The sequence below is a fragment of the Rhinatrema bivittatum genome, chromosome 2, assembly GCF_901001135.1.
Source record: "Rhinatrema bivittatum chromosome 2, aRhiBiv1.1, whole genome shotgun sequence".
Taxonomy (NCBI): Eukaryota; Metazoa; Chordata; class Amphibia; order Gymnophiona; family Rhinatrematidae; genus Rhinatrema; species Rhinatrema bivittatum.
This window is the reverse complement of record NC_042616.1, coordinates 5,416,869-5,430,066: the sequence shown is the minus strand read 5'-3', so window position 1 is coordinate 5,430,066 and position 13,198 is coordinate 5,416,869. Positions and strand designations below refer to the sequence as shown.

Sequence of the window (13,198 nt, the reverse complement as noted above, 5' to 3'; positions counted from 1 at the left end):
TAAGTTTATCCTGCTAACTTATCTGTGCAATTCAGTGGCATGGCAGCATCACAGAATATTCCCAGCTATCTTACCCGCATAAGTTTATCCTGCTAACTTATCTGGGCAATTCAGTGGCGCGGCAGCATCACAGAATATTCCCAGCTATCTTACCCGCATAAGTTTATCCGGCTAACTTATCTGGGCAATTCAGTGGCAGGGCAGCATCACAGAATATTCCCAGCTATCTTACCCGCATAAGTTTATCCTGCTAACTTATCTGGGCAATTCAGTGGCGCGGCAGCATCACTGAATATTCCCAGCTATCTTACCCGCATAAGTTTATCCTGCTAACTTATCTGTGCAATTCAGTGGCATGGCAGCATCACAGAATATTCCCAGCTATCTTACCCGCATAAGTTTATCCTGCTAACTTATCTGGGCAATTCAGTGGCGCGGCAGCATCACAGAATATTCCCAGCTATCTTACCCGCATAAGTTTATCCGGCTAACTTATCTGGGCAATTCAGTGGCAGGGCAGCATCACAGAATATACCCACATAATATCTTACCCACATAAGTTTATCCGGCTAACTTATCTGGGCAATTCAGTGGCAGGGCAGCATCACAGAATATTCCCAGCTATCTTACCCGCATAAGTTTATCCTGCTAACTTATCTGGGCAATTCAGTGGCGCGGCAGCATCACTGAATATTCCCAGCTATCTTACCCGCATAAGTTTATCCTGCTAACTTATCTGTGCAATTCAGTGGCATGGCAGCATCACAGAATATTCCCAGCTATCTTACCCGCATAAGTTTATCCTGCTAACTTATCTGGGCAATTCAGTGGCGCGGCAGCATCACAGAATATTCCCAGCTATCTTACCCGCATAAGTTTATCCGGCTAACTTATCTGGGCAATTCAGTGGCAGGGCAGCATCACTGAATATTCCCAGCTATCTTACCCGCATAAGTTTATCCTGCTAACTTATCTGGGCAATTCAGTGGCGCGGCAGCATCACTGAATATTCCCAGCTATCTTACCCGCATAAGTTTATCCTGCTAACTTATCTGTGCAATTCAGTGGCATGGCAGCATCACAGAATATTCCCAGCTATCTTACCCGCATAAGTTTATCCTGCTAACTTATCTGGGCAATTCAGTGGCGCGGCAGCATCACAGAATATTCCCAGCTATCTTACCCGCATAAGTTTATCCGGCTAACTTATCTGGGCAATTCAGTGGCAGGGCAGCATCACAGAATATACCCACATAATATCTTACCCACATAAGTTTATCCGGCTAACTTATCTGGGCAATTCAGTGGCAGGGCAGCATCACAGAATATTCCCAGCTATCTTACCCGCATAAGTTTATCCTGCTAACTTATCTGGGCAATTCAGTGGCAGGGCAGCATCACAGAATATTCCTAGCTATCTTACCCGCATAAGTTTATCCTGCTAACTTATCTGTGCAATTCAGTGGCGCGGCAGCATCACAGAATATTCCTAGCTATCTTACCCGCATAAGTTTATCCTGCTAACTTATCTGTGCAATTCAGTGGCATGGCAGCATCACAGAATATTCCCAGCTATCTTACCCGCATAAGTTTATCCTGCTAACTTATCTGGGCAATTCAGTGGCGCGGCAGCATCACAGAATATTCCCAGCTATCTTACCCGCATAAGTTTATCCGGCTAACTTATCTGGGCAATTCAGTGGCACGGCAGCATCACTGAATATTCCCAGCTATCTTACCCGCATAATTTTATCCTGCTAACTTATCTGGGCAATTCAGTGGCACAGCAGCATCACAGAATATACCCAGCTATCTTACCCACATAAGTTTATCCGGCTAACTTATCTGTGCAATTCAGTGGCAGGGCAGCATCACTGAATATTCCCAGCTATCTTACCCGCATAAGTTTATCCGGCTAACTTATCTGGGCAATTCAGTGGCAGGGCAGCATCACAGAATATACCCACATAATATCTTACCCACATAAGTTTATCCGGCTAACTTATCTGGGCAATTCAGTGGCAGGGCAGCATCACAGAATATTCCCAGCTATCTTACCCGCATAAGTTTATCCTGCTAACTTATCTGGGCAATTCAGTGGCACAGCAGCATCACAGAATATACCCAGCTATCTTACCCACATAAGTTTATCCGGCTAACTTATCTGTGCAATTCAGTGGCAGGGCAGCATCACTGAATATTCCCAGCTATCTTACCCGCATAAGTTTATCCGGCTAACTTATCTGGGCAATTCAGTGGCAGGGCAGCATCACAGAATATACCCTCATAATATCTTACCCACATAAGTTTATCCGGCTAACTTATCTGGGCAATTCAGTGGCAGGGCAGCATCACAGAATATTCCCAGCTATCTTACCCGCATAAGTTTATCCTGCTAACTTATCTGGGCAATTCAGTGGCACAGCAGCATCACAGAATATACCCAGCTATCTTACCCACATAAGTTTATCCGGCTAACTTATCTGTGCAATTCAGTGGCACAGCAGCATCACAGAATATACCCAGCTATCTTACCCGCATAAGTTTATCCTGCTAACTTATCTGGGCAATTCAGTGGCAGGGCAGCATCACAGAATATACCCAGCTATCTTACCCGCATAAGTTTATCCTGCTAACTTATCTGGGCAATTCAGTGGCACGGCAGCATCACTGAATATTCCCAGCTATCTTACCCGCATAAGTTTATCCTGCTAACTTATCTGGGCAATTCAGTGGCAGGGCAGCATCAGAGAATATACCCACATAATATCTTACCCACATAAGTTTATCCTGCTAACTTATCTGGGCAATTCAGTGGCAGGGCAGCATCAGAGAATATTCCCAGCTATCTTACCCACATAAGTTTATCCGGCTAACTTATCTGGGCAATTCAGTGGCAGGGCAGCATCACAGAATATTTCCAGCTATCTTACCCGCATAAGTTTATCCGGATAACTTTTGGACTGTCGTGTAGCCCGAATAACATATCCAGGTAACTGGACTCCTTCCCGATACACCCATTCTCCACCCTGAGTTTTCTGGTTAAAAGCCTAACTGGATAAGTCATTTTTCTGGCTACGCGGCACCCACTGACCGTAGGCAGATATTCAGCAGCACAACTTAGCTGGATAGGTCAAACTTATGTGGCTATGGGTTTTTTTAATATCGGGCTCAAAGATACTTATCGGGTTAAGTGGAGTTACTGAATATCTGGCTACAGTGAGCGGGTGCCACTTAGCCAGATAAGTGATTTATCTAGCTAAGTTTTTAGCCAGAAAACGCAGAGGTGCGCAGGGGGCAGATCAGGGAGGTTTTGAGTTGGCTGTCTATCTCGCTATTCAGAGTTATCTGGCCAATTCTCGCTGGGCCAGAGGGCTAACTTTAAGATAATTGAATATACAGCGCTAGTTATCCGGAAAAGTTTATCTGCTAACTAGCAGAGCTGCGCGGCAGCTGAATATGGGGCACCAGATGTTTATGGAGGTTGGTGCTGAGATCTGGCTGGGGGTGGGTGAGTGTGCTGAGTGTTGGATTAGGGATGGGATTTTCCGGGGTAATCTATTCAGAATGTAAGATAACTTTTTTAGCATTCGCCTCCTTATAGGTTGTTCCAGGGAGCACCCAACCCTCTACAGCTGGCAGCTGGGAAATATCCCGGCACACGGACCACAATAACTGGGACGACTGGTCTTTTTCTTCTGTCTACTCCTACTACTCAGAACTGCTGTCAGATAACATGATGCACCAGGCAAAGCTTGTCGTTGCCCCCCCACCCATGTCATGCCCCCCCTTGACTGCCTATGTGGCTCCTGTGCTTGTCCCCAGTTTGGGGGCAGGCTGGGCTGCTGTTGGCCATCCCTGGGTGTTCAGCGACTGGATGCACATCTCCTGTTGCTGCCTCTAAGTTTAGGCAGACTGGAGACATGTGGGCACATCCTGAGGCTGGAAGGGAGTAAATGAAAGAAATGGCTGGTATACTCTCACCTCTTTTGCCTGTATCTTCCCCACTCCTTATCTTGCTCACCCATAACGAAGGCCCGGCAACTACTACTAGTGGAAACCCAAACTGTAAATTAGTGGTGGGGGGAAGGAAAGAATCACAGATCAAGTCAGCACCGCCTCCCGCTGCCTCCAAAAGACTCAGAGGCCCTACCTGCGTGGTTCTCTCTCCCTCTCTCACTGCCCGATCCGTAAGTTCTCTCTACTGTGTGCTGGTTTTCTGTTTTTTTTCTTTTTCCCTCATTCATTCAGACGCTGCACCCCGCTGCTGATCCCGGAAGCAGGCCTTCGGCCCCTCCCCTTCCGCTGACGCCACCGACGTCCTCGATGTCGGGGACGCCCCGGGGGGAGGATAAAAGGGCACCCCCGAGACCGAAGGCGTCCTGCGCCGGCGTCCCGCGCCGAAGGGGCGCGACAAAGGGGCTTGCCCCTTTGTATGCCCCTTCGTAAGCCATGAGAAACCTGATAACAGAAGACACACTGACGACAAACCCAGACAAGACAAACATGGATAAAGACTACAAAGATCAAGAACCGGTAAGACATATAATCACAACTTGCCTAAACAAAGGAATATATGGAAATAATTACAAAACACATAGGAATAGACACATAACAAACACAACAAACAGGAAAAAACCTAAACACAGAAAGCCTAGCAACCTCATAACAATAAAAAGGACCAAAATACCTACAAACCCATCATCAAATAACTTATTAATGCCAACCTTTCTTTTAGTTAATGCACAATCCATCACAAAAAAATTCCCAATTATTACAGATCTACTCTATGACACAAAACCAAACTTTATTGCAATCACCGAATCCTGGTTAAAACAGGCAGACACAGTCTTAAAAAATCAAATAGCACACAAGAACTATGACGTCTTTTCAATCCCCAGATTAAATAAAAGAGGGGGGGGACTAATGCTAATAATTGAAAAAAAATGTAAATGTAAACTAATACCCACAACACTGCCAAGAAACCATGAAATTGCAATCTTTGAAACAACAAGTGTACAAATCTGCCTAATATACTGCCCACCGAGCTTACTAGAATTAAATAGCTCCCCACTAATTGAGTTCTTAACAACCCATTTAAATACTGACAAACCTACCATCATACTAGGAGACTTCAACCTTCACATAGACACAAAACCCCTATCTAACACCTGCCAAACCCTATTGGACTTTATGACAGCACTAGGATTCACTCTAATTACTGATAAGCCCACGCACAGAGCAGGACACTCTCTAGATATATCATTCATCAACCACAGCCACTTAGAACACATTAAAACCAATTACATGCCCATCCCATGGTCAGATCACTTCCTCATACAATCCTCGATTAAATACAACGAACCACATACACTAGAAAGGAAAAAAGAACCCATTAAAGTTAAATATCGCCCACCGTATGACCTAGAAACCCTAAAAGAAAAATTAGAAGAAAAACTAGTAAAATTAGACTACACAAACTGTTGCTCCGCAACCACGGCATGGTTACAAACATCCAGAAAAATAGCTGAAGAGATAAACCCAATCAAACATGTTAACATTAGGGATCCCAAACAAACAAACCCTTGGTATAATGAAAAGATAAAGGAAATCAAGAGAAAACTAAGAAAAAAAGAAAAAGAATGGAGAAAAAATAAAAACAATGAAAACTTAACAAAATACAGAAAACACCTAGCCTACTATAAACAAGTCATTCTTGAGACTAAAAAACAGTTCTATAGCTCCAAAATAGAAAAATATGGAAACAACCCAAAACTTTATTTACCATAGTAAAAAACCTCACGAATGACAAATCCGAATCTCCACAAAACCTTCCAGAAAATAGATGCAACGAAATTGCAACATTTTTTAATGACAAAATTAAGAACCTAAAAACTAAAATCCCTAATACAACGAAACAAGAAATTAAAATGAAAAAAAGAGAAATTAAACAATGGACAACATTCGACGAAGTATCGGAATTGGAAATCGAAGTTATGCTAAAAAAACTAAATCCTGCCCCACATGATTGTGACACAATAACAACCACAGATATAAAAAAAGTGGCCAACACGGTATCACCGACAGTGGCAAAGATCGTTAATCTATCCTTAGAGGAAGGATCCATGCCAGATGCACTGAAAGGAGCAGTAGTAAAACCTATTTTAAAAAAGAAAAACAGCGACCCACTTAACCTGTGCAACTACAGACCTGTATCAAACCTACCCCTAATTGCAAAATTAATAGAAAAAACTATACAAAAGCAACTAGCGGAACACCTAGATAACAATAACATCCTATATCCCTCACAACATGGATTTCGAAAACATTATAGCACAGAGACACTCCTATTGGCGCTGACAGACAACATCATGAGGGGATTCGATAACGGTAAACAATACATTCTAGTGATGCTAGACCTCTCAGCAGCTTTTGATACTGTAAATCACAACATTCTTTTAAATAGACTAGAAGAAATAGGACTAGGCAACAAAACAATCAACTGGTTTAGATCATACCTAAGCAACAGATATTTTCAAGTTCAAATCAAAGATTCTATGTCAGAAAAAATTGACCTTCAAATAGGTGTACCGCAGGGATCCGCCCTCTCTGCGACACTTTTCAACATATACCTGCTCCCATTATGCCACCTATTAGCCGGCCTGGGAATCACTCACTACATATATGCGGATGATATCCAATTTATATTACCCATTGACGATACAATGGAGAAAACATTAAACATAGCGAACATGTATCTAGACATTATCAAACAACTATTAAATCAAATGGAACTAGTAATTAATATAGAGAAGACAGAATTCCTTCATCTAGAAAGGAAAAAAAACATGGAGATCTCACACAACCGAATCACACTCAATAACAACAAACAAATAATACTTGCAGAGAAAGTACGAAATCTAGGAGTAATAATAGACACAGAACTAAGCTTAAAACAACATATATCCATAAAAGTTAAGGAAGGATACGCCAAACTCATGGTCCTCAGAAAACTTAAACCACTCCTAACACCCGCCAACTTTCGGTCAGTACTGCAAGCGCTAATATTTGCAAGCACTGACTATTGCAATACCCTTCTATTAGGTTTACCATACACCTCCATAAGACCACTACAAATATTGCAGAACACAGCTGCAAGAGTATTAACTGGAAAAAGGAAAAGAGACCACACTACGGAAACACTGGCTGAATTGCACTGGCTTCCCATTGAACAAAGAATACAGTACAAGACACTATGCACCATACACAAATTAATACACAACAAAAACGCAGACTGGCTTAACACAGCCCTTCGTGTTCACATCCCCAACAGAAATCTAAGATCAGCCAACAAAGCACTTCTAACGATTCCATCAGTCAAAACAGCAAGACTAACCCAGGTAAGAGAGAGAGTGTTATCCTTAGCAGGACCCATACTATGGAACTCCATGCCCTTGGAATTAAGACTACAACGAGAAAACAAAACATTCAGAAAAAAATCTAAAAACTTGGCTATTTAAACAAGCCTTTCAAAAAGAGAAGGGAGAATAGATTCCAGGGAACTGCAAGGCTCAAACCAGGGAAGCGCGAGATACAAAACACCCACACAAACTAAGGGTGTATCTTTTTTAAATTAAATTCATCACCAAAGGATAAGCTAAATCTAGAGAATGAGTCCCAGACTCAAAACTGCCATATAATTGACCTGGACACAATAGTCATAACACTCATTTAACAACTAGCTTTGATTAAAAACTTTGTTACCGAACCTAATGGCACCTGTGTAAACTGTAATATACAATATAATATAATATATAATATAATATACAATATAACTGTAATATACAATATAATCAAGAAACCAAACTGTAATCAGTTTGGTTTCTTGATTATATTGTATACTAATCTGTTTGGTTTCTTGATATTAGATTGTTGTAAGATTCAAAAAACCCACAAAAAAAAAATAAATTTCCCAGTATCCCTCTAATTGTATAGCTGTCATATAATCTGTTTCAAATTGGGATATAAGTGCTGTGGGGTCTTTTACTAGCTAAAGGACAAGTAAACTTTCAGACAGTGTCTTGCCCTACCCAGCTTGACCTAGGTATAAACTGTTTAACTCCCTCCCACCCTACCCCCCCTAGGTTTGTATTTCTAATGTAGTCATCCTAACTTCATAATAGGCAACCAGATAAATTAGTAAATTGATTATTCCTTAGGTGCACCAATCAAATAACTTACCTAAATGAGTACTATTCAATGCAACTGCTGTGGAGCCTTTATATTGAGGGTAATCATATGGAAACTTAAGGCTTGCCCCTTTTGTTCAAAACTCTCTACCATGGAAAAGGAGCTGGATGACTTTAAAGCTGAATTAGCTTCAATAAAGAGAGTCTCAGCCACGGTACATTATTCAGGAAATAATTTCCACTTACCACTGAATAACCAAAACTCAAGAAAAAAGAGATTTACTGTGGGCTCAGGTAGGATAACACCTGTAACCCACAGACACCCATTATTGAAAGCTGTGCAACTCACAACTCTATCCCACCACTCACACAGGCCATTAAGGAACTTTAAAAGTATTTCAGTGGGCTCTGGTAGAATAAGACCTATGTTCCGTAGACACACACTGTATCAAGTACAACAAGTACAAAATGCCTTCTCTGTATTAAATTCTGAAGAAGTCCTTGAGAAAAAGACCGAAATGTTATCGGAAAAGAGAGAAAAAACCCAATGCATACAGAAATTCCAAATCAGAAACCAAAGGAAAAGGCTCACGGTGATGGATGACTCTGTCATCAGAGGCATTAATCTCTTCCCTTGCACAAATGCAAAGAGAAAAGTGGATAACAAAACTCAACTAAATAGGTCACAAAAGGAGTCCAGGAACAGCAGTAACCTGAGCAAAGAAAGCTGGAAAGCTATGAGCACAAATGCTCGTAGTTTGGGTAATAAGATCCCAGAGCTGCAAGCCCTAATGATGGAGGCGGACTTGGACGTTGTTGCTGTCACGGAAACGTGGTTTACAGAATCTCATGACTGGGATACGGCAATACCAGGCTATAACTTGTTAAGGAAGGACAGAGAGGATAGGAAAGGGGGAGGAGTGGCTCTATATGTCAGAAACAATATCCAAGCATCTGAGCTGCAAGGAAGATGGGGCAAAGAAGAAGCACTATGGGCCGACTTAAAAAAAGATGGGGCATCCATTTTTATTGGAGTGGTTTACAGGCCTCCAAACCAAAAGGAAGAGCTGGACAGAGATCTGATTGAAGACATCCACAGGATAGCAAAGAAAGGAGAAGTGGTGATCGTTGGAGACTTTAATATGCCAGATGTAGACTGGAGAATCCCATCTGCAGAATCTAATAATAGTAGAGAAATAGTAGATGCCCTGCAAGTAGCTTTGTTCAAACAAATGGTAATGGAACCCACAAGAGAAGGAGCTATACTCGACTTAGTGCTCACTAATGGAGATAATGTCTCAGACGTCCAGGTGGGTGCCCACCTCAGCACCAGTGATCATCAAACGGTATGGTTTAATATCACAAAAAGGACACGGAAAAGAAGCACAAAAACCCAAGTTTTGATGTTCAAAAACACAGACTTTGATGAAATGGGGAAGTACCTGGAGGAAGAACTAAAAGGCTGGGAAAACGAGAGAGATGTGGATCAACAGTGGACCAATCTAAAAGGAGCAATTACCAAGGCAACTAATCTATATGTTAGAAAACTAAAGAAAAGCAAAAGAAAAATGAAACCTATCTGGTTCTCAAAGGAGGTGGCTGACAAAATAAAGGCTAAAAGAACAGCATTCAAGAAATATAAAAGATCCCAAAAGGAGGAACACAAAGAAGAATATCTGGTAGAACTGAGGGAGACGAAGAAATTAATCAAGATGGCAAAAAGTCAAGCAGAAGAGAGGATTGCCAAAGAGGTAAAGAGTAGTAACAAAACATTTTTCAGATACATCAGTGAAAAGAGAAAAGTTCAAAGTGGTATAGTGAAATTGAAAGGTGGAAAGGATGAATGTGTGGAGAGAGATGAAGAAATGGCAGAAATATTAAATGACTACTTCAGTTCTGTGTTCACTAAAGAGGACCCTGGAGAAGGACCGTCACTAGTTAACAAGAAACTGGAGGGGAATGGAGTAGATGTAACTCCATTTACAGTAGAAAATGTATGGGAAGAGCTGGTGAAACTGAAAGTGGACAAAGCCATGGGGCCTGATGAAGTTCATCCCAGAATACTGAGGGAGCTCAGAGATGTGCTGGCGGGTCCGCTGTGTGACCTGTTCAATAGATCCCTAGAAACGGGAGTGGTGCCGAATGATTGGAGGAGAGCGGTGGTGGTCCCGCTTCACAAGAGTGGGAACAGAGAAGAGGCTGGTAACTACAGACCGGTTAGCCTCACTTCGGTGGTGGGAAAAGTAATGGAGTCACTGTTGAAAGAGAGAATAGTGAACTATCTACAGTCGGGAGAATTGCTGGACCAGAGGCAGCATGGATTCACCATTGGAAGATCCTGTCAGACAAATCTGATTGACTTTTTTGACTGGGTAACCAAGGAATTGGATCGAGGAAGAGCACTCGATGTCATCTACTTGGATTTCAGCAAAGCTTTTGACACTGTCCCGCACAGGAGACTGGTGAATAAAATGAGAAGCTTAGGAGTGAGTGCCGAAGTGGTGGCCTGGATTGCAAACTGGTTGACGGACAGAAGACAATGTGTGATGGTAAATGGAACTCTCTCTGAAGAGAGAGCGGATTTAAGCGGTGTACCACAGGGATCGGTGTTGGGACCGGTCCTATTCAATATCTTTGTGAGCGACATTGCGGAAGGGATAGAAGGTAAGGTATGTCTTTTTGCGGATGACACTAAGATCTGCAACAGAGTGGACACGCCGGAAGGAGTGGAGAGAATGAGACGGGATTTAAGGAAGATGGAAGAGTGGTCGAAGATATGGCAGCTGACATTCAATGCCAAGAAGTGCAAAGTCATGCATATGGGGAGTGGAAATCCGAATGAACTGTATTCGATGGGGGGAGAAAGGCTGATGTGCACGGAGCAGGAGAGAGACATTGGGGTGATGGTGTCTAATGATCTGAAGTCGGCGAAACAATGTGACAAGGCGATAGCTAAAGCCAGAAGAATGCTGGGCTGCATAGAGAGAGGAATATCGAGTAAGAAAAGGGAAGTGATTATCCCCTTGTACAGGTCCTTGGTGAGACCTCACCTGGAGTATTGTGTTCAGTTCTGGAGACCGTATCTCCGAAGAGACAGAGACAAGATGGAGGCGGTCCAGAGAAGGGTGACCAAAAAGGTGGAAGGTCTTCATCAAATGACTTATGAGGAGAGATTGAAGAATCTAAATATGTACACCCTGGAGGAAAGGAGGAGCAGAGGTGATATGATACAGACTTTCAGATACTTGAAAGGTTTTAATGATCCAAAGACAACGACAAACTTTTTCCATAGGAAAAAAATCAGCAGAACCAGGGGGTCACGATTTGAAGCTCCAGGGAGGAAGATTCAGAACCAATGTCAGGAAGTATTTCTTCACGGAGAGGGTGGTGGATGCCTGGAATGCCCTTCCGAAGGAAGTGGTGAAGACCAGAACTGTGAAGGACTTCAAAGGGGCGTGGGATAAACACTGTGGATCCATAAAATCAAGAGGCCGTCAATAAAGAGTGGGTGGCTCGCCAGAATGACGGCTACTGCCTGGAGATAATACCCTTATTCAATAAACATACACATGGTTACTGTGACTCCAACATCACTCTAAGCTACAACAGCAAGAGGAAATGTGGAAAAAAGGATTCGCACTCACAAAGTGGGGAGTAGCTGGCTTGTTACGGCGGTTACTACCCCAAACCAAATAAGCCTGATACTTCTCTTTCAATGCATATCCTGCTTCAACGGCAGGGGAAAAGAAAAAAGGATTCGCACTCACAAAGCGGGGAGTAGCTGGCTTGTTACGGCGGTTACTACCCCAAACCAAAGAAACCTGATACTTCACTTTCAATGCATATCCTGCTTCAACGGCAGGGGAGAAGAAAAACTGATACTTCACGCATATCCAGCATAGCTCTCTGCTTCAACGGCAGGGGAGAAGAAAAACTGATACTACACGCATATCCAGCATAGCTCCCTGCTTCAACAGCAGGGGAGAAGAAAAACAACCAATAAGGGCTGAATAACACAGTCTGGGTAAAACAAATAAGCATGGGTGTAGCTTGCTTATTGCGGCGGTTACTTCCCCTACTACCCGTAACTAATCAAGCTTGATATTTCACTTGGTTGCAGCTCCATCACTGCTCTCTACATTAATGGTGGGGGTGGAAGGGAAATAGAACCAAAGAGCTAAGAGAAACAGATAAGTATGAGAGAAAAAATGTGTGAAGCTTGCTGGGCAGACTGGATGGGCCGTTTGGTCTTCTTCTGCCGTCATTTCTATGTTTCTATGTTTCTGTTAGATTTTAATAAAATTACTTTTTGTGCCTTACTGTAAACCGTTGTGACGGTACCCACCTTAATGATGGTATAGAAAAGATTTAAATAAATAAATAAATCAAGTCAGCACAGTAAGAAAGTCGGCATGGGCAAATAGGATGATTCAGATGATACTGTTCTGTCCTCATTGCCTACCCATGTTAATATATACATTATATGCACATTGATTTAAATTGCCACCGAATTCTCTAAGTATTGCAGCAGAACTTACGCTTTATCTTGTTGTGGACTCCAGAAGGATGGGTGACCTATGTTGGGCTTAAGATGTGATGGAATCCACAAACTGCATGGTCGCTCCACAAATTTGCAGGGGCCATGATGGAGCATCCTCAGCATTGCATTCCTATAGGAAAATAAAAAAGAGCAATGCCATCAGCAGTATTAAGTAATCACCCAATCTCACTCCCCAAACTATGCATGATAGCACTAATTGGTGCTGATATGTATACTTTACAGGAACATCGGTATATAAAAAAATAAAAAATAAATAAATAAATAATCTTTCCCATACATGATAATTATACCCCTCCCCTCTTACATGTGATATTAATCCAATGCCATGCATGATAGCACACCTTCCTCTTCACACGTGAGATTAATCCCCATGCCACGCATGATAACACACCTTCCAATCACACGTGATATTAATCCCCATGCCATGCATGATCGCACACCTTCCCAT

General features: G+C 42.4%; 1 protein-coding gene across 1 annotated transcript in view; it reads right to left on the bottom strand.

The window, feature by feature from the left end:
• LOC115086013 (ovomucoid-like) overlaps positions 1-13,198 on the bottom strand; it is a 126,331-nt gene that overhangs the window by 41,179 nt on the left and 71,954 nt on the right. Inside the window, exon 5 of the mRNA XM_029592592.1 lies at positions 12,728-12,859. Coding sequence (XP_029448452.1) covers positions 12,728-12,859 — 132 coding nt within the window. The remainder of the gene's footprint in view (positions 1-12,727; positions 12,860-13,198) is intronic.